Raw genomic sequence first — 19,671 nt, 5'->3', positions numbered from 1 at the left:
CCTTATCAATGGCGAATAGATCAACTCGTACTTCATACTTCATGCCGCCCACAGTCTGACCATGAGAGAATCACTTGGGATACATCAGTATTAATAATAGGTTTTCAAAATTGCTTTGATAGGTATAAAGTAATGCCTTGATCCGTTTCTACTTTCGCGTGGAAAGCGGGTAGCTGACATGCCTCGTTACCTTCCTGCGCCAACCTTACGATTTCACGGGAGTCAATCTTCACAGAATTGCGTCCCTATAAATGAAGTGAGAGTTTATTCAAATAACCCAAAAAGCTCTTCAGATTATACACACCGTATAGCAGAGATATATATATGCTGCAACATTGGAGCAACCGCCATGTATCTCTTGGATCGAAGGGCCTCTGCCTAGGAACTCGATCGAGGACTCGATATCAAACTTGAGAGCATTGTACCTGTTTAGCTGGCACTGTATATTCGACTTCATGTGATCAGTTTATTGGACTGCATTTGGTGGTTATTATTCCTTACAATGAACAAGTCACCTTGTAGGAAGATTCCAGGGGAATGGAGCATAAGAAAAGCTCCCAGTATTTTCTGTCGCATCATCTTCTCCGTTTGTTTGTTTAGTTATCAATTCCAGGTAGGAGTTACGTGTTTATATAGTCCTTCCGTCCGGCGGGCCACACGTGATAATAGGCCATATTTTCATGCAAGTGCTATAAGTATGGCGTTTCATCGATAAGCCTAGGCGGCCCCATTCTGAATCTTGGAATAAGCACGGTGGTTGCTCGCTCTACGGCCGATTATTGCTCCCTTTTAACTTCCTTGTGCGGCCAGTTTTTGTCGCGGCCAGCTTTTCGCCTACAAGCACTTCTGAAGTCAGTGAGCCTGGTAAAGTTCATGGGTATCTTACATTTTATATTGCTAAGATTACTTCAATGGCGGCGAACGCTCAAGCGGAACCTTGCCCGGTTGTATGGCGGTGGCCTATTTTTGATTCTAAATTCCGCCAACGGTATGATCGTCTCCATATAGCCAATGAGCTGATCGAACCTTAGCTGCGACTCCGCAAAATTTCGATCATTTCCCTGCATCTATCTTGGGCGGGCAGCCATATGGTCACTCTATGGTGTGCTTCCTGTCTGGGCTTGGAGGATGTCCAGGATCTGTCGCATGACGGCTTGATGCTATCCTACTTCATCACCTCTTCATTTCAACTCTCAATTATATACTTCATGCCTCCTGCTGCCCTTCATGCCGTACAATGGATATCAAAAGCCAATGTATGAGAGACTTGCCCTCTCACGCAGATACACATGTGCCAGAGCCCAGGCCGTACAAATCTCAAGGGCCTAAATACAAAGAAGTATTCTCCACGAAATGAAATCTCAGAGTAGGCCCAAGCCAACAAGCGTTCATTGAGCGAAATGCTCGCGGACAGTTCTAGAGGCCTGTTACGGGTCCCGACCACAACAGGCAACAAGAACCATTCACCAGCACGCACATACCTCGGTGGCGGTATTACAAGTTCAACACGAAGATCGTTCAAGAAGTATTTCACTCCCCAGTTCACAGTCTCATACCTGGATTGATGTCAATGTTGTAGCTGGGCAACATCAATAACTGACTCACTGGCACATCATTATCTGAAGTTTGTGTAGGAGAGACCGGCAAGCAGAACATGACACGCTGGGCCGGTAGCCGTAAAGAGCATCACGACGGGAATCTATCGTCCCTTCTCCACGATTCAAAGAAAGACAGAGACAACTGGCTCTATTTGAAGGCCTTTGCATTTTGTCAAAGTAGACTATTATGGCATCGTCCTCCGGGAGGAAAGGGACCCTGTATTTCTTCGTGCCAGGGTGCACATGACATGGCCCGTAGCTTAAACCTAAGAACAGTTCAGCGATGTCCTTATATTTTTGTTGAAATCCGTCGGTATGGTTCTGGAAGGTTGACCAGGCGCCTGTTCGACCTTCCTTAGCGGGCTTGGGTGAAATTAGAGGAAATGGCCCAGTTTGACAAAAAGAGGTTGCAGCAGGGCAATTTGGACCGGCATCTTGAGGGGCGGGATTCAGTAGGAGATTTATGTCCATCCTGAAACAGATATGAGCTGTATGGTCGATGGGATGGACAGAGGGGTAGCTTACCAAGTAGCTGGTGGTATCACACACTTTATATCTCATTTCCCGACCCACACCGACAATGCCCGTAAGTAGTAACCAACCCATAACATCCTTGCGTGGTCCAAAGTACCTCACAGGGAGCTTTTTGCTATTGCACCACGGCCTCGCAAGAGCGGTGCCACAAATTCAATAGTTGGACAGGCTATTATCTACTGTGATAGGCTACAGCCGGCCCCACCGTATCTCTGATCATGGCAATTTGCGTACATAGTCCCTAAACCACTCAAATCCCTGTGTAGGATCTATGCTAGACTCAATTTGAACGATATTGACCAGACATTCAAACTCTTGGTTTTTGAAGGATTTCGGACGCAGATTAACCCAGCTCATACTGCCCATCCTAAACATCACGCTCCGCCGCCATATATAACCGTCTCCTATACTATGTGCTCCTAGGCGACGACCACAGTGATGACATAAACGGCCGACTCGATTAAATTGCTCCCTTTTGGTCTTTCCAGATTGCTCAAGCTGGAAAAGTCTCACATGGCCTTGTTGGAATTTTTAGAAAGGCCTAGTGGATTTATTCCTTCGCCCTGCCGCCCTCCAAGAGAGGCCTTTGAAGTGACATCTGATTCGACATCTTCACCGCAGATTAGGGACGTTACTTTCGGCCTTGAGCATATTGCAGGCTTCTTGCCAGAAGAAGACCGTCTGAGTCCAAGCGGGCCTTCCGCAAGCGGGCTCCAGGTCTTTCCTTGCGCGGGCCAGAAACAGAAGATATTCGGCCCAGTATAACCTATATGATGGGACGACTTCGTACAGTACTGCCAAATAGTGGTAAAGTTTAGCAGTCACTGAAAGTTGGAAAGATCTGGGCAGGTTGGCGGTCACTTTGAGGAACCAACGTAGGTCTCTCCAGAGCCGATTTGGCAAATGATATGCACCCATTGCATGCATTCTCTTCTCTGCTGATGGTCGATCCCTAGTAATTAGGGTCATGTAAATCTGCAGCACCTCCTCAAGGACATCCAGTAATTCTGACCACGCTCGGAAAGGCAAGGCCAATGTAAAGTTTCCACTCAATTGCCCAATATGCGAGAGAGCAGAGTCGAGGCTTTCGAAGAGATCTGTGGTCTCCTTCCCAGCAAGCGCGCCCATTCTCGGCACCTTACTGTCCCCTATAAATCGGGGGCCTCTCAGATTCATTACAATTTCAAGATGCAGGACTATGTCATGATATGCGTCGTAGAAGATATCTCGAAGCATGCCGTAATCAATAGTCTCGCGCGAAGCAACCGCGGCAGAGAACCTCGTCAAGACAGGTGCGGTGGTCTCTAGACCTTGTCGCTGTTGATACTGCTCCCAGGACTCTGCCCCACTATAAAAATATGATAGAATGCGGCTGATTGCCTGAAGATCATTGCGAACCGTGGGAGCTGGAACGACCTCAGTCCCGAGATCAACCAGGATGACCTGCTGCTTCTGCCATTCTGCACGACCGAACGCAAATGATAGGGGGCTGAGATTGCCGTGGATGATATTCCTAGAGTGGATGAACTCCACCCGGGACAACAATTGGTCTGCCAAAATAAGAAGGCTCTGCAGGCTGAAATAACGGCCGGATCGACAGAAAACCTCATCCAGCGTCGGCCCGTACGTGTCTGTAACCATGACATCCTTCCCATCAATGGTTTCAAACCAGTGCAGCAATGGCACACCAATTCCTCCGGCTGCAGCTTGCAGCGTGTGAGCTTCTCTTGCTAATGGAAAGAGCCATTCAGTTTTAAGAAAGGCTTCTTCAAGAGTAACTTGATGTTGCGCTGACCTGTGTCAGTTCTCTTCCTCAATGTCATGGCGTTAAGCTTACCACGGCCCAGTTCCCCTGGCACTTCCGGCCACTTTAACACCCGAAAAGGGCCAATGGACATGCTCCTGAAGCCCATCGTAGTCTGAGGCTTACTCTCCATAATCTTTTGTAAGAATTGGGTCTTATGTTTATCCACGCAAAAGCTCTCTACATTTGCTTAAGTAACACTTGGGCGCCACGAATTTGATCGAGGTATCTGTGGCCCTTCTGAGACATACGCGAGGGAGGCGCCAGTACCTTGAATCGCCCACAGCAGCTCATGGAGGAACCGTGGCCCTGGGTTCGCATGGCCTTTCAGTCCATACTTTCAATAAGGGCACTCAATTCACTGTCTAACACCCACTGCGGTTTCACTCCCGTAGAGACGTTTGACTCAGGCTACTATTGAACTTCAAAACGTCTACCTCGGAGATTATAATTCTCAGAATCCATAACTTCGGTAGTTGTAGTCAAAAGGCTCATGCGAATGGACGGTCAACTTGCATTGTGAATCAACTCAAAAGTAGTTAAAGTCCAAATGTACAGTATCAAACTTTACAGCGTGCACATCGTTTTGCCCTTTAACCCGATACATTCTATTGCACTCTTCTGCTATATTCACCGCAACAAGGTCATTTAGGCAGAACGCTTAGCTGAGAAGAGAAGTAAGCCAGAATGGGCGTCAAAGGGAGTTGCAGTGAAGGCGGCGCCGGAATGGTGAGTTGATGCTGAGCTACTGTGGGCTCTTGGCTGTTCCGGATGTTCTGCCGTTTCCCTTGTTTCTTCTCGAAATCCGTCGGCTTCCACTGATCAGTCTGTGGCCAGTGCTCAGCCTATGTTTTGATGTTAGAATCGGTCTAGTTCTTTAAGCGCGCCATTTGACTCACCACTTCGTCGAACGGCGGAACCCAGTCCTCGTCAGGGTGGGTGTTGTATGTCGTATAATGAGTAGAGCCGTCCCTGCTTTTGGTCTTACTAGAAACCACAACATATATGCGACGTTCTCGACCGACGTCCAGTCCATCTAGGTAGAGGTCGTTTAGTCGCTTAAGACATGCCCACTTGCCGCGGCGGAATCTCTCCCGGTCGGCCTTGGCCTGCTTCTTGGGGTCCAAGAAGCGACCTTGTACCTGACGCTTTTCTCTCCAGGATGTTGAGTGGCGGTGTGGCGACATGTTGCTGGGATAGAGCAGGTAAATGGTCTTTTTCTCCAGAAGGGAATACATTGACCAGGCAAGGGTTCTTATAGAGATTCAGCAATGCTGAAGGCCAGAGGCCACGGTTTCACGGCGCCTCTTTTTATCTTGACGTTCTATTTTTACCATGGCGTAACGATCATGACTTTCGGAAGAGGCGTTTACCACTCCGTTTCAAGTGTCTAGCGCCAGCTCGTGGCCTGTTTCACATATAATCACGTGAAGAGCAGATGAGCGATCGAAGATCATGCTCTTCATTATGGTCATTAGTCATTATCTCTTGGAATCAGTGAGTGAAATAACTTTCACCTCCGCGCTACAAGATACATTGAGGAAGAAATAGGTAGTCTGGCACAGTCCTAAGAAACAATTACAGATGAAATAAAAAAGCAAAATATAGAAGGGCAGTAACATCATGCAGCTCCCATATTGTTTCCTACCAACACAACAGCGGGCATCCATGTCTTACTCACGTCGTAGTATTCTGCGTCCTCATTCCCAAAAGCCAAAACAGCTGGTTGTATGGAAGCAAGAACCATTTTTCCATCAAGTCTGTGGTCATCATCGTCGAGACGATGCAGTCGGTGCGCACTCATCATTGGGCTATCGACATCGAACACCTGTAAATCCTGCTGGCCATAACACCTAATATGCACTCTTTGTGCCCATAGAAGTAGCGCGATCTCCCCGGCCCGATAATATAGATCTCTCAATTTCATGTTTCTCTGTATCAGGTCGGTATCTGTACCCGGCCGAAGAAGAGCCCGGGCAGGACTGGTTATAAAATTGTCCACGAAGCTGTTGCTGAGCTCCTGTAATCTCTGAGAGAAAGAGAATCCAGTACTCGAATTCGTTCCTCTGTGTAGAAATCGTAACGTATCAGATCGCCATATATGCGCTTCTGCCTCGTCAACTAAGTTCTGTTAACCTTGCTTCTTCCAGGATCGACTGTCTAAGGCTTACTCTGCATCAGAGTCTCATATATACTCGCCATGTTAGGACTGCCTGGTCCAGTCATGTTATTGTTCCTTGTGTCAATGAAGAAGAAGGGATCGGTGAAAACTCCCTGAAAGATCGTTTTCGCTAGTGCTGCCTGGACAAGGACACTGGGTAGTTTCGTTTCATGTAGTGGAATTTGCTGAATCAGTGAATACTAATCACTTTGAACATAGTATCCCTCCAGCTGCTTGATGACCATGTTCTTCTCTGCAGCCGGAACCTTCTCTATTTCGGTCTCATCAGCCAGACTGTATTCTCTCGACCATGAGCGCATTGTAGTCTGCAGCTTGGTGAGCTCAAATTGTATCGTGCGGTCTTCTTTTGGGAACCACTTTGGACGTAAAGAGCCAAGGACTCCTTCGCGTTGCTGGAGAACGACGGACTGAAGCCTTTTACACTCACTTTCTAACTTGCTGCAGTGACGTTCCAGTTCGGACTTCTCGCGTTCCATTTGCTTGATGTACTCATGCAGTTGCTTAGTTTTCTCAACGCGTGCAGGTCCCAGAGGCTGCTGCTTGAGGATGGCCTCAGAAGCGTAGAATAATTTTGAGAATGGCCCCAGATTGTTGCCAGACGGTGTTTTAATACCAGACGACTTGCCGAACGTGGTAACGCGCTGGTCGAAAGCAGACGTGCTTTCTGGGTGAATTATTCGCTCTATATCCGTGCAGCTTTTTACTTTCCAATGAGTGGTCTAGCAGCGAGAAGGTACAAACGATCGAGCTGAATCAGTGAACATCAGGTCGGGAGCGAGCATAAAATAGAAGACTACGGCCACGGTTCTGTGACGGCCACTTCAATGGGCACACCACGGTTTTGCAGTTGCTCGCATGGGTCCATTGGATATGCTTCTGTTGTATAGAACTACGATCCTGCACCATTAGATACGTTGAATGAACCATCCAGTGGGAGCCTTCATTGGCAAAAAGTATTTAATGGCACTTACGGTCGAATTTAGCATAACACAACTGCAGTAAATGAGCAGATAAAGAACGAAGATTTGGATTGCTATCTTATCCCTCGGTACAAAAGAAGAAGTCCATGCTCCTCGATATCGGCTGTTACGGTCGAAACGGAAATGTCTAAGCGACTAGGTCCGCCGTGTGAAGGCCGCAATTAGGGTAGCAAAGAGAAGCCAGATGAATCCATACAGGAAAAGACAGGACCAAGAAACGCAAATTCAATAACTGTCAAGGGCGTGATAAAGAACTAGAAAGTACGACTATGAATGAGTGTCTTAAAGCTCCTCGCCATCACTGTTGTACGAGTGAAGATGCGGTTGAACCATGGGTGAGATTCTGAGTGATACTTGAGCTGGGGGGTGCTGCTGGTAATACTGTTGCTGTTGAGGAATCACAGGAGCCTGCTGCGGGAGGGCCTGCTGGCTGATTATATGGGGATGAGGAAAATAAGGTTGCTGCTGGACAGGCAGCAAGTTCGTTGCATGCTGCTGAACATAGGGAACTAGCTGCTGGGGAAAGTAATTCTGCTGCAGATCTGGGGGCGGATTGAATAGCGACTGTGGAAACAAGAGATAAGGCTGCTGCATCTGCCCCACCCCATGAAGGTGCGGAGATTGGCTTTGCCACGGGTCCACAGTAAGCTGACTGCTCAAAGCCTCCCGCAGGGACATGCTCTGGTGGCCCACTATTCCTTCCACAACTAGTCGTTCAGCCTCCCTTGGTGACAGAATTTTGCCCAGATTAGACTTAGAAATGGCATATTCGGCTGCTTGCACGTGCTCGTTTTCGGAATAGTAAAATCCCACGACTATAAAGGGAAGCCGCTTCTGGGTCGGATCCCATTCACCGACTGCCACAAAAGTTAGACCGTAAATGCCGCCGCTTCGTACACGACTGCGGAACGCTAGGATGTCTGTTTCCTTTCTGGTTGTCTCCGGCACTCCTGCTCGCCTTGCACCTTCAATAGCGACAAAACCTCCAGCATCCGAACTTTCAACAAGGCGCCTAGTGTGGTCAGAGGATTCCACCACAAACCGGGCGCGGTTCTCGCCAAGCTTCTGAACGAAACAGATCTTTTCCCCAGTAGATGTTTTACCCGGTTCGATGGCGCGTCTGATCATTCATGGAGCCAATGCTATCACTTTTCGTGCTCCTGTCGCTTTCTGAGGTTGCCCGTTGGCTGTGACAGACTGCGATGGAAAAGACTGCGGTGGAACAGACTGCGATGGAAAAGACTGCGGTGGAACAGACTGTGGTGGAAAAGACTGCGGTGGAACAGACTGTGGTGGAACAGACTGCGGTGGAACGGACTGCGGTGGAACGGACTGCGGTTGAACAGGCTGTGGTGGAACGGACTCCTTATGCTTCGGAGGGAACACCCTCCACGCACGCGGGTAACCGCGAAGATCGCATAAGCTCTTCAGACTTCTCTTGCTGGCTTGTTTTGCTTCTGGACTATTCGCACTGTTTATGGCGTGCCAAAGCGACCCTATCGACGTCAGGTCGATAGTCCCAGTGTGGGTATCAAGCCCGCTTTGCTGGTTTAACTGCATTATTTTTGCATTGATTTCCTTAAGAGCAGCCTCTGCCTGCCTCATTATGTCCCCCCGTTCCGGGTTCTTTATTATAACATGCGCAATCATGTGCAGATATCGAGTTGCTTCCTTATATGCTTCCTTATGGAACGGATGCGGCTTTGGGACTGGGGGTGCTGATACATTTGATCCGCCATGGTGGTGCTCCCAGTTAGGGTTCTTCCCAGCACTAATGGCTTTCTGTATATCTGCTCGGTGTTAGCGCTTGCCTTCCTTATAGGTGAGGAGAGCGTACTGTTTTGTGCTGAAAGTGCTTCTTTCTGATGTTCAGGCCCCCATCTACTTGGCAGCAAGATCTCCTGAAGTTGCTGGAGAGACATCCGTTTGCCCTCTGGCAGTAGGGCTTCCAATTTCGCAACCAACGTATCTGGATCGCTGCATTCTGCTATGCCTTTCAGTAGATTTTTTTGATTTTCCTCAGAAAGTTTCAATTTGTCATCGTCGCCGACTTCCTTCATAATTTGGTCCCCTTCGGGGTCATCGTCAGAGTCAACCCCGGAGTCGTCAGCGTATTCGACTGCACCATTGGGCCGTCGGAATTGGCCCTCATTGTTGAAAGGAATGTCATTTGTGACATAAGCAGTTTGCAGGTTTAGGGGACCGACAGTAGTTGCTCCAGAAGTTGTACCGCCAGGAATACGCGAAGGCGTAGCAACTACAGGAGCCGTGGCAGGGACAGGAGGGCCACCAAAAGGTGTAGCTCCAACAGTCATGCCACCAGGGACACTGGGAGGTACACCAGGCTGTGCGGCTCTAGAGTTATTACTGGCAGAAACACCAGGAGGAACACCAGAAGGTGTAGCTCCAACAGTCATGCCACCAGGGACACTGGGAGGTACACCAGGCTGTGCGGCTCCAGAGTTATTACTGACAGACACTCCTGGTGGGACGCCAGAGGCGGTAGTCCCGGTAGTCACATCACCAGTGAATCCATGGGCGACGACTGGTGGCATGGTTGCCGAAGTGGTTGAGATCGAGACTGCAGGATGGGGGCCAGAAGGCGCAACTCCTGAAGCTGTATCAGCAGGGGCAACTTGTGGCGCGATATTGTCTTTGGAAGCCATTTTTATAAGCTGTGATCTGACAAGTAGAAATTGTTTTCCTGAAACAAATAGTTTGAGGCTAGGGATTAAAGACTGAACCTGCAGTCAAAAGAAACTTGGAACAGAGATGAGCTACCATGAAGGAGGGAAGGCATCTCGGACTCTTAAATGAATGTTTACGCGATGCTGCGAGCTATATTATTATGGCTTGCAGTGGAAAGTCCATGGTTTACGGCAAATATGGCCCCTAACTGTGGCGTCATTGAACCGTGGTCGTTCTTGTCTGCAACCTAAGCGGCGGCGAGAAACTACACTCCAAGCGCCCAGTGCTTCACCCGCGGTAAGACACTAACTCCAAAAATCTATGAGAGCATACTGGGTTCTAAACCTCGGAGGCAGGGTTTGAGCGGAAGAATAAAGTACGCCGAGGTCCAATGTTCATTCATTGCACGGGCATATGAAGCCTGTGTGGTACAGCAAATTTGTTGACGAAAATGGTATGCAAAGTCCGTTGGGCGGGAAACACCTTTAGAGAGAAACTTGCCAGATAGGTTGCGTATTAGAACACGGTGTTACACGTCCAAGTAGCGGCAGGAGATAGGCTCTGGTTCTTAAGCTTCATTATATAAACTTCACACTGCAAGTTTCATTCGATATCATTGAATTATATAATGATGAAAGACAGGTCCTCAAGTCGCCTTCTTTTGACGGGCTTTTTTCTTCTCTGGCCTGTCTGCCTCGGTCTCCACAGCTTCAATGCTTGCTGTTGAAGGACCCTCCCTTCTTTCATTAGGTGTTACCCTGCTCTGTCCTATGTCCGGAGGTAGCTCTTCTGCCTCCGGATTCCGACGAGTAATACCCAGTATTTGCCTTACAGCTGTGTGCTGTTCATTAGCGTTGGACAGATCCTCCATGCTTATGAGAACTGTGTAGTCCTCAGTTGCTGCTGCCAGGCACACGCCTATGGGCATGCTTCTGAAGTCTATGTTATAAAATTGCAATTCCCGAGAGGGGGAGTCTCGAATGTATTTGTTCTTCTGTTGGTATAAAAACCGCTGTAAGTCACCCAGGTCCGACATAGAAAGCTTTATGGTCCTCAGTCTTTTCCAAGAACTCTCTTCAAACAACATCAGCGTGATCGTGACTGGTTTGCCAGGCCCAGGGTCCTTATTGAGTAGAACCGATGATGGTATCAGTCCGTCATATACATAGTCGGAAGCCTTCTCCACGACTACTCGAAGTTGTTTGTTCTCGGTTTCATATTCTGTAACAGCTTGCTGTAGTCGCTTACACTCAGCGGCATGCTGCTCGCGCAATATCTGGATCTCTGCAGACAGTTCCGTGCGTATCATGTCTGCTTCTTGTATTCGTGCATGCTCAGCGGATCTTCCTTCAGCCTCTGACCGGAGCTGTTAGAGTTCAAAGTTCAGTGCCGCGCGACTCTGCTCAGCCTGAACTTTGATTTGCCCATTTTCCAAGGTTTTATTAGCTAGTTCTCTGCCTAGTTGGTCTAGCTTAGCTGCTTGCTCTTGCTAGGAAAGCGCATGAGCAGTCTTTTCGCCCTCCAGTTGATCCTTCAAATTTTTGATTTCTAAATCCCTCTTGCTCACTCCTGCTTTAGCTTGCTGCCACAGATTGTGCTGCTCTGTAGCCCGTATAGTTTCTTCCTGCAGTTGTCTTTCCATTTCCTGTATCCGTTTCTGGCCAGCGGTTGCAGCTGACTGTGAATCCTCCTGCTGTTGTTCCTGTCTCTCTGTAATATCCTTTAGGCGTTCATAAGCGACAGCTTGCTCCTTAAGTTGTGCCTGCAGCTGTTCAATGGTAGCAGCCTGCTTTTTCGACATTGACTCCGCTTCCTCCCGAAGGCGCTCTCTTTCGACAGCCCCCATCCGTGTGGCCTCCTGCGCAAATTCAAGCTCTCGTGCCAGGCGCTGTTGCTCTGTTGCCGTAATTTCTGCATTTTTATGGAGTTGTTCGATCTCAGCTGCGCGGTCAATAGCGTCCCTTTGCAGTTGTCCAAGCTCGGCGGCCTCTGGCCCTTGCTCATCAATGTGGCTGTCTATTGCATTGAACAACGGCGAAGCAGCCTCGGGTATGAATTCCTGGCTCTGGCCAAGCCTGCCAGGGGATGCTCCGAAAAAGGCCAGGTAGACACACCGCCGCACAAAAAGTGATGAGATTTGCTCTCCTCCCCATCCTGCATTTACATCCAATCGATCAAGGAAGAGGAATGGAAGATCCTGTTGGTGGACTCGTCGTTGAGGAAGCCCACACTGGGAGCTGCTCAGCAGCACAGGGTCGGCGATTAGTTCGGGGGCTGGTGCCATTTCGCCGGCAATTGCCTCAGAGAAACATGCGCTGATACGGTCAATAAGGCGCTCCAGGCGTTCCGGGTCATACCGATAGCGCTCCGGTTTGCGTGCCTTTAACAGGGCAGCATGGGCTATCTGGCGATCTGGGGACCGGCTGAGGAGTCCACTAATCTGTGTGGACCGAAAACCGAGCTTTCTGGCCAGTGCGGCCATCTCGTAAATAACGGCCTCGTCGGCCTTCTCGCTAGGAGCTTTTGCCAGCAGGCCATCCCGCCGAGTATCCTTGGCCATCTGAGGATAATGACGCATTGCAAACAGCCACAATACTCGATAGCTGAGATCCAGACGCTCGTCCCAAGTGCCAGTCACTCTTCGGAAACGTGATTCGGACACTTGAACCAAGCATTGATCACCGTCCAAGTCGGTAGACTGAAACATGTGTCCCATGGTGGTATAGACGGTTGGGTGATTTTTGTTAGTCACCAACAGACGCTGAATGCACTCGGCGCAGGCTGTGAAATACTTCAGGTCCTCGAAAAATGTGTAAAGGGAAGGAACCAAGCGGTCGAATGACCGCAGTTTCCCCCAGATCGCCTCTCGTTCCGGAGCACTGAATCCAGAAAATATTTGGCCGCTGAGCACGAGCCCTTGGACAGTTCTAGAGTCCTCTTGCGAGACCCCTGGTGCGTGCAGTTGCAGTTTTTCGACCGTCCGCTGATTGATCCGCATTAGGGCCGCAGGGACGCCGTCCACAATAGAAAACCAGAATTCGCGGATGAAGTTCAGGTAGCTCACGATTTCCTACCAGCATGAGCTGGATGAGCTAGCCAGCCTGAGGGCTGTTGGCAGGCTTACCTCGTCATACTTGGCCGCTATGAGCTTGCCCAGTGACCCAATCCGGAGGCCCCCCCAGAGCCCAGGGACAGCCAGTAACTCGTCAAAAGCGTCCCGAAATTCATCGTGGGCCAGGAGGGCTTTCAGCCGCTTCTCTTTATTTGCCGATAGTCGGGACAACCACCTCTTACGAAAGCGAGCGTTGTGTTCACTGTCATACTGTCAAATCTTCTGGTAGACTTCCCCATCACTGGGAGGCTTCTCGTTGGAATACTCTTCCAAAAGTGAGGTGCGGAGCTCATCACTGATATCTGCGTACGGCAACGGTTAGCGCCAGTCGACAACCACAACTAAAGGCGGCATCTCACCCTCAAGATAGATATCGACTGACCACCAACGATCCCCAGGCGGCAGTAGCTCTCTGCCTATCCTGATACGATGTTGACCGTGGAGGCATTGAAGTTGGCCCACGCCAAAACGAAGGGTCGGAAAAGAGGATGGTGGATTGGTCAGCAATGCGGATGCGCTCACGTGAGCGTCACCAAGTGTCTTGTCAAGATGCGTCTTCGACACCACCGCAGTGGCATGGTTACGGACATCCAAACGGCGACAACCTTCTTTACGGAAGATGCGGCGTAGTCGGTCCAGCTTTGCCTCGTCAACCTTCGTGGTTGAGGTAGGGTGGAAGGTGATTTCATCCAAGCCGACCTTGGCTGTACCTTGGTACTTCAAATGTCTTTCACTGGCTAGTCGGGTCTCGACCTGAGTAAACTGTAGATGCGGCATGACTTGGACTGAGTCGTAGGATTTGCTTTGACGTATTCAGTTGCATACGTCCTCCTTATGGCTCTGAGCGTTTTCCTGGTCTCTTGAGTACAGAGGCCACAATTCCCAGAGGCCACAGTTCTCGCTGCGGTGTTGACCTTATACAGCCAACATTTTCTACCTAGGTTGGTTCCCAGTCCTGTTCTACTATTATTTTGAAAATTTCCCGCGCTTGCTGGGTAAAGCATATCATGTCATCCCAGAGGGATAAACACCTGACCCGCTTTGATTTGGCGTCACAACTGCCAAGTCAGAAAAGCGTCACTCCAGAAATAGCAGCATCACACTCATCGCCAACTGGGAAAGGTGGAGGTCGTCTGCAGAAGTCACAAAATCTTCCAACCTCCCAAGGGCGGGCCCGAAAGATCCTGGAGGGGAAGACCAAAGAACTCGTCCTCCCAAGTGTTGCCAAAGTTGACATTAGAGCCGCTGGATCTCGGGGTGTCTCAAATGAGTCGCCCTGGAACACGTATAAGAAGGTATATAACGATAACCTAGCAGGACCTGCAACTATTGTTGTCGAGTGCAGTCGTCCTTCTGAGCTCCGTGTCATTCGAACACATAAAGCCGAAGAGCAAGAAAAGATGCTGCAAGGCTTTCGGGGGCCGGCTCATAGAAACATTGTTTCCATTGAACGATGCTTCAAACATGATGATACTATATATGTCCTTCATGAGCATCTGCCGCTCTCTCTAGAGAGTCTGGTTGGCTGCCCGGCCTTTCCAAACGAGATCCAGCTCGCTTCTATTCTGGGACAGGTTTACTGCCTTTGACTCCTCTGGCTCGAGACGCATCTGACAATTCTAGATCATTGAGGGCCTATTGCATATCGAATCGAGCGGCTTCCATCTTGATACCTTTGGTTGTTCGGATATTCTACTGGGCATGGGTGGTGAAGTCAAGATTTGTAGGGATAATTTGCTTTTATGTGCCGACCCACTGCTCACAAGTTCTCGCAGGGAAACCTAATTACAACCGTACCGTCGACTTCAATCCCTCTCACCATGTGCGGCCGCTGGGGATCATTGCAATGGAGCTTATGGAGGGAGAAAGCGATGAAGAAAGAGTAGTCGGCATAAAGAATCTCCGCCGTTGGCCGTCAGATTCGGACGCTGTTGACTTTCTCTCTACTACGACTTCCGCAGGGTCTCTCCGTGAACTGCAAAAGGTAAAGGTCTCAGTGCCGATCTTCGAAGATTATGCTTACCCTTCTCAGCATCAGTTGCTTTTAGAGCAGCGCTGGAACCGAGGCGAACTGGTTTGGTTGTTCTTATATACCCTTAAGAAATCCTGGAATAATTGTAGCCTGGGTAACTGAACTGTGGTCATATTCTGCTTTCTTGTGGCTATTCGTGGCTATTTATGTCTTAGTTCTCTACTATGCTTCGAGTACTCTAAATTGAGCAAAAAGTGGCGGCGGCTGGTGAGCCACATTTATAGCCAATAGAGAACACTTGACCATGAAAATACGATTTAACGCACAGGTAACCGGTTGATTTATACCATGTTCTTATATAAAAAGCCCGTCCCGGTGTCCCTGCTCATAGTGTGATGTAGGCGACCAGGTTTCCTCAATCGATAGAACTATACCGCAGTAACTTGGATCGCTAAGAAACGAACGTGCCATTCAGAAACTGTGAAGCAATGGATGCTTGCTTATTGGTTGGTACCCGGACAGGACGAGAAATCTATCTAATTGATAACTAAGCGAGGGACCTAAGTCACATGGGTCACGTTCCAACTTCCAACAGAATGAATCACCACAAGTCACGGCTTAGTTTGCCCATCCTCTTCTATAGCGGCTGGTACTCAAGTTCCGTCAACCTCATTCTGTCTGCCAAGTGATCTCGAACAATGAAACGTATCTCATCACGTAACTTATCCGTGGCAGAAACTAGAGCAGTCAGCATGACAATTCCGCGCATGATCGCAGCAACTCACCCATTACAAGGGATTCGCCCCGCGCTTCTTCACTGTTGGAGAGACTAGTTATGTGCTGTCCTGACGCTTCAGCCTCGATTATTTCGCGATAGTTTGGTTCTTCGCAGTGTATAAAGGCGCGCTTATGATCACCCAGAAATAGCATGTTCTCCGCGGAAGAACCAGACTTCACGAATAGAGAAATGGTAAGGATCTAACTTATTAGCTGTCTTCCTGTTATCTGAGGAGAATGTAAACTAACGGAGCGCTTGTGTAGGGTATCATCCTCATCATGCTCCAGCAGACTATTAAGCAATGACTGCCCTGCGATTGCAATGTCTAAAAATGTTAGCTTTGTGATCATATTCAATGGCCCTCATCCATACCTCGTGTTTGCACCTGCCAAACAAAATGTAACCGACGAGCGCGTGCTACAGATTTATTGCGATTATCGATCAACTTTCTAAAGTATGGAATCACGGCAGCAACGCCAAAGTCAGTGGCGATCGCTAAGACACTTTCATACTGATCGACCGGCTCGCTGATGCCATGAGGGCCAGTGATATATGCTGGAAATGAGACGGGGCCGCCCTCAGCAGCTCGAAGCAGGTCTGCGGAGAATCCACGCCGTGGCTGTATAAATAGCTCCAACGTATCCTGCTCTTGATTGGACCAGGATATAACTGTAAACGGATGGCTCTGTAGCCATGACCAGAATGTTAAGGAGGGTAAGGACAGATAGATATATTGTCCGGCATCCAGCTTCATGGGCCGTGAGAGGTTGACAAGAACGCTCACGGGTCTAGTAGCCTTTTGCTTCTTTGCTTGGTTGGCCTTTTTCTCATCACCTTTTTCTTTCTTATCCTCATTAGAGAGACGAGCGACCAGGGCCCGTGGACGGCCACGTGATGAGAATATACCGTTTCGATAGAGGAGATGAAGCACCTGGAGTACAAGCATCAGCAGAAACACACCAAAAATAATAATAAGAAAGAGGCGGGATGTGGAATGATGAGAAGATAAGTGTCGCCAGGTAGCATAGAGAAGCAAGCCCGCAAGTCCTTGATGACCTCTTAGGAAGACTTCGTATGCATGGCAGCGAAGAAAGGGGAGAGAGCAGAATAGAATCGCTCCTAGAACTCCAGCACCCTAATGACATGTCAGACTGGTCCAGACGGCAGATGAGAAACATACAATGATTGCAAAGATGTTGTCGATCTTCTGGATATTAAAATCTCCCCAACCCATTATCACCATAATAGTAACATGGCAGGCTAACAACATCCCGGACATCCAGGCCGTGGCTCGGTGTATGCGTCGGGAAGCACGCAGGGATACCCCTATTATATCCGCAAGGTACACAAGAGGTGAGCCAGCAAATAGGACAGCCATATTGATCAACGATAATCTTCCAGCCCGGTGGCCTATATTGGCGATCGTGGAAGGTTGGAAACAGAGCACGAAGACGTTTGCGGCAACATAGATCAGATGTCCAATGACACTGACTCGCGTCCAAGGGCCGACTAGCCTATGACGGCCAAGCAAATATGGGTAGATGAGGTGAATTGCAATCCACACAGACACGACACTGGTGTATCTTAACAGAAGGGAAATAAGTCTGACGGACACAAGGACAATGAAGATGCCGCCAGCGGCGATCCCATACACGCTTGTAGCCTCCATGATGCTCGTATGCGACCAGAAAAACTGTCTACTTGGAGGAGTAACGTCTTAAAACAACTTAATACGACAGTGAGGCTACATTTTTAGCAAACTGCTGCCATGGGTTGTCACCACCATTGTGGTGGGCCACAGTATCCAGACCGCCCAAGAAACTGTGGCATCCATCACAGACTGACAAATCACCCGTTCCACAGGAGCTTTTCTATCGTGGGAAAATCTTCTAACAAGAGCTGGTCATCCAGGATCTGCCTTCTGCAGATGCGATTAAGCCTCTGGAGGCTCTGTAGTATTGAATAGAATCATGCAGACTCGTAGAAAACATCGTAATATCCCTCTTGGGACTATTATGACTGCTAGTCTTCGAGAATCCATTGGTATTCCTAATCAGGCTAGTAGTAAATACACTGGATTCAAAGATTTGACTTGCCGCAGCAGTTCATTTCCTATAAGAGAAAGAGGTGAAGTCAAGGAGTATTTGATTTCGTCGATCGCACTGCTGCGAAAAGAATTTGATTCCCATACTAAATAGCTACATAGAAAATAGCTTGAAAACAAACTCAGGAACGTCTGGATTTTCCCCTTTTAATCTTGGAAGCCAAGTACGAAGACAAACAGCAGGAGAGGATCGCAACGTAAAGCCTTCAGAAGACCGGGCAAGTTACGGAAGAGTAAGTCAACAAAAGGTGCGCAGGCACGGCACTGCATTGGATGCTTCTAGGCAGTGAGAGCCCAGTTATTGTTTTCAGCGACCAACATGCCGAGATACCAGAGTCCTAACAGCACGGAAGGTTGTCCGATACTGCCGCTGGTCCATGGAATTGGGTTGGCAACAGCCAGCCGGCCATTGCTGTTGAGTCGCTTGACAGCGACAAACTCGGTGTTTGTCAGGATATATCCATATCGGGCACCGTGTTGCTTCATGTAAAAGTTCACTTGAGACAGAACCTGCTTGTACTTGTTCTGATCTGCCTCGACTCGCGAGAATCGCAGTGAGCTTTTCCATTTCCAGGACACTTTCAAGTCTCCAGGGCCTCGGTTTGTACTATTAGCGTAGTTACCTCCGACCACTACGTACGCCGTATCTGGTTTGAATTGATCGAGGAGGGCTGCCGCGCTTCCCCCGTCAAAGGTGATTTGTGAGAGCTGCCGAGCAGGAAGTTGTGGCGCAAGTTGCTCGAAGCCTGCACGCAGGGCGCGCCTAACACGTGGTAAGACCATTTCCGCAAAGCGAAGGTGGAACTGTGGTTCATCTCTGATTGCTGCAGGTGGAGACGGGAAAGGGTCGGGCCGAATTTGTTTGGCGTTCAATATTGCACCATATTATTGGAGAATATTTGCATAATTGAATTCCTGCCAGGTGACAACTTCGGTGATGTCGTCAGGGCCGTAGCGAGGATTCGTTGTGTTACGCGAAGGCGCAGCTCCTTGGATAGGAATTGCTGGAAGAGCAATGGAAAGATAGTGAAGAAGGGACTGAGTTGCCATTGGGGTAAATATATCTTTACTTTTGAGCAATATATGTCAATTTTAGTTTATGGGAATCTATATTCTAGAATCCTATCCTCCGAGGGCTTTTATATTGTGGCCTCAGATAGCACATCGCAGTCTATGTATTTCATGATCGATATGGGCCCAACCAGGATGAATACTACCAAGTCCATAAACTGGCTGAGAAGTGAGACACGCAGAACGCCTCACCAAAAAAGGACTCAGAATCTATGCAAAACGCGTACAAAAGCGATGCAAAATGCGTACAAAAGCGATGCAAAACCTAAGGAAGCCAAGGAAATAGAGAAAATAGAGGAAATAAAGGAGGGAATCTATACAAAATTCATGCAAAGGCAATGCAAATGCGTACAAAAGCAATGCAAAACCTAAGGAAGCTAAGGAAACAGAGAATCTATACAAATTCATGTAAAGGCGATGCAAAATGCGTACAAAAGCGATGCAAAACCTAAAGAAGCTAAGGAAATAGAGAATCTATACAAATTCATGCAAAGGCGATGCAAAATGCATACAAAAGCAATGCAAAACCTAAGGAAGCCAAGGAAATAGAGAAAATAGAGGAAAGAGGAAATAAACGAGATAGAGGAAATAAAGGAGAGAATCTACGCTAAATGTATACAAAGGTGATGCAAAATATGTACAAAGGCGATGCAAACCTGGAGGAAGCTAAGGAAATAGAGAAAAATAAGAGGAAATAGGAATAGGAGGGGGAAATGCTGGCAGTGGCAGTGCGCTATATGTGTCGGCACTCGCAAATTCATTGGTGAAACCCAGATACCTTGCATCCGCCAGCTTATTGGATGTCAGCTTATTTATTTCTTGGCATTCTGTTTAAATACAGGTCATTT

At 48.5% G+C, this 19,671-nt stretch overlaps 10 protein-coding genes across 10 annotated transcripts; all 10 read right to left on the bottom strand.

The window, feature by feature from the left end:
- Positions 1-2,744: 2,744 nt before the first annotated feature.
- AFUA_8G06280 (casein kinase family protein) lies at positions 2,745-4,069 on the bottom strand (the record flags this gene model as incomplete). Its single annotated transcript, XM_742336.1, has 2 exons — positions 2,745-3,862; positions 3,928-4,069. 2 exons carry the CDS (start codon positions 4,067-4,069, stop codon positions 2,745-2,747), a joined length of 1,260 nt encoding a protein of 419 aa, XP_747429.1.
- Positions 4,070-4,387: 318 nt separating this feature from the next.
- On the bottom strand, positions 4,388-5,365 carry AFUA_8G06270 (uncharacterized protein). Its single transcript, XM_742335.2, has 2 exons — positions 4,836-5,365; positions 4,388-4,781 (listed from the first exon to the last, which is right to left on the bottom strand). Exons 1-2 carry the CDS (start codon positions 5,172-5,174, stop codon positions 4,581-4,583), a joined length of 540 nt encoding a protein of 179 aa, XP_747428.2. The 5' UTR covers positions 5,175-5,365; the 3' UTR covers positions 4,388-4,580.
- A 192-nt stretch (positions 5,366-5,557) lies between these two features.
- On the bottom strand, positions 5,558-7,024 carry AFUA_8G06260 (uncharacterized protein; the record flags this gene model as incomplete). Its single annotated transcript, XM_742334.1, is given in 5 exon segments — positions 5,558-6,002; positions 6,021-6,057; positions 6,108-6,206; positions 6,306-6,800; positions 6,916-7,024. 5 exon segments carry the CDS (start codon positions 7,022-7,024, stop codon positions 5,558-5,560), a joined length of 1,185 nt encoding a protein of 394 aa, XP_747427.1.
- Positions 7,025-7,380: 356 nt separating this feature from the next.
- On the bottom strand, positions 7,381-8,226 carry AFUA_8G06250 (putative glutamine rich protein; the record flags this gene model as incomplete). Its single annotated transcript, XM_742333.1, has 1 exon — positions 7,381-8,226. The coding sequence occupies one exon, from the start codon at positions 8,224-8,226 to the stop codon at positions 7,381-7,383; it is 846 nt and encodes a 281-aa protein (XP_747426.1).
- Positions 8,227-8,243: 17 nt separating this feature from the next.
- On the bottom strand, positions 8,244-8,658 carry AFUA_8G06240 (uncharacterized protein; the record flags this gene model as incomplete). The annotated part of the gene is given in 2 exon segments (XM_742332.1): positions 8,244-8,445; positions 8,462-8,658. 2 exon segments carry the CDS (start codon positions 8,656-8,658, stop codon positions 8,244-8,246), a joined length of 399 nt encoding a protein of 132 aa, XP_747425.1.
- Positions 8,659-8,744: 86 nt separating this feature from the next.
- On the bottom strand, positions 8,745-9,764 carry AFUA_8G06230 (uncharacterized protein; the record flags this gene model as incomplete). The annotated part of the gene is made up of 1 exon (XM_742331.1): positions 8,745-9,764. One exon carries the CDS (start codon positions 9,762-9,764, stop codon positions 8,745-8,747), a length of 1,020 nt encoding a protein of 339 aa, XP_747424.1.
- A 668-nt stretch (positions 9,765-10,432) lies between these two features.
- AFUA_8G06220 (uncharacterized protein) lies at positions 10,433-13,675 on the bottom strand (the record flags this gene model as incomplete). The annotated part of the gene is made up of 4 exons (XM_742330.1): positions 10,433-11,152; positions 11,354-12,856; positions 12,911-13,100; positions 13,281-13,675. 4 exons carry the CDS (start codon positions 13,673-13,675, stop codon positions 10,433-10,435), a joined length of 2,808 nt encoding a protein of 935 aa, XP_747423.1.
- Positions 13,676-15,392: 1,717 nt separating this feature from the next.
- AFUA_8G06210 (ferric reductase family protein) lies at positions 15,393-17,426 on the bottom strand. Its single transcript, XM_742329.3, has 5 exons — positions 16,829-17,426; positions 16,021-16,783; positions 15,897-15,973; positions 15,656-15,848; positions 15,393-15,608 (listed from the first exon to the last, which is right to left on the bottom strand). The coding sequence occupies exons 1-5, from the start codon at positions 17,315-17,317 to the stop codon at positions 15,508-15,510; spliced, it is 1,623 nt and encodes a 540-aa protein (XP_747422.2). The 5' UTR covers positions 17,318-17,426; the 3' UTR covers positions 15,393-15,507.
- A 371-nt stretch (positions 17,427-17,797) lies between these two features.
- On the bottom strand, positions 17,798-18,535 carry AFUA_8G06200 (uncharacterized protein; the record flags this gene model as incomplete). The annotated part of the gene is made up of 1 exon (XM_742328.3): positions 17,798-18,535. One exon carries the CDS (start codon positions 18,533-18,535, stop codon positions 18,032-18,034), a length of 504 nt encoding a protein of 167 aa, XP_747421.2. The 3' UTR covers positions 17,798-18,031.
- Positions 18,536-18,637: 102 nt separating this feature from the next.
- On the bottom strand, positions 18,638-19,584 carry AFUA_8G06190 (uncharacterized protein; the record flags this gene model as incomplete). The annotated part of the gene is given in 5 exon segments (XM_077805335.1): positions 18,638-18,756; positions 18,916-19,033; positions 19,051-19,088; positions 19,144-19,297; positions 19,480-19,584. 5 exon segments carry the CDS (start codon positions 19,582-19,584, stop codon positions 18,638-18,640), a joined length of 534 nt encoding a protein of 177 aa, XP_077661461.1.
- Positions 19,585-19,671: the final 87 nt, after the last annotated feature.

Source organism: Aspergillus fumigatus, chromosome 8, assembly GCF_000002655.1.
Source record: "Aspergillus fumigatus Af293 chromosome 8, whole genome shotgun sequence".
Classification (NCBI taxonomy): Eukaryota; Fungi; Ascomycota; class Eurotiomycetes; order Eurotiales; family Aspergillaceae; genus Aspergillus; species Aspergillus fumigatus.
The sequence above is the reverse complement of the archived record's forward strand: the minus strand, read 5'-3'. Positions and strand labels throughout refer to the sequence as shown.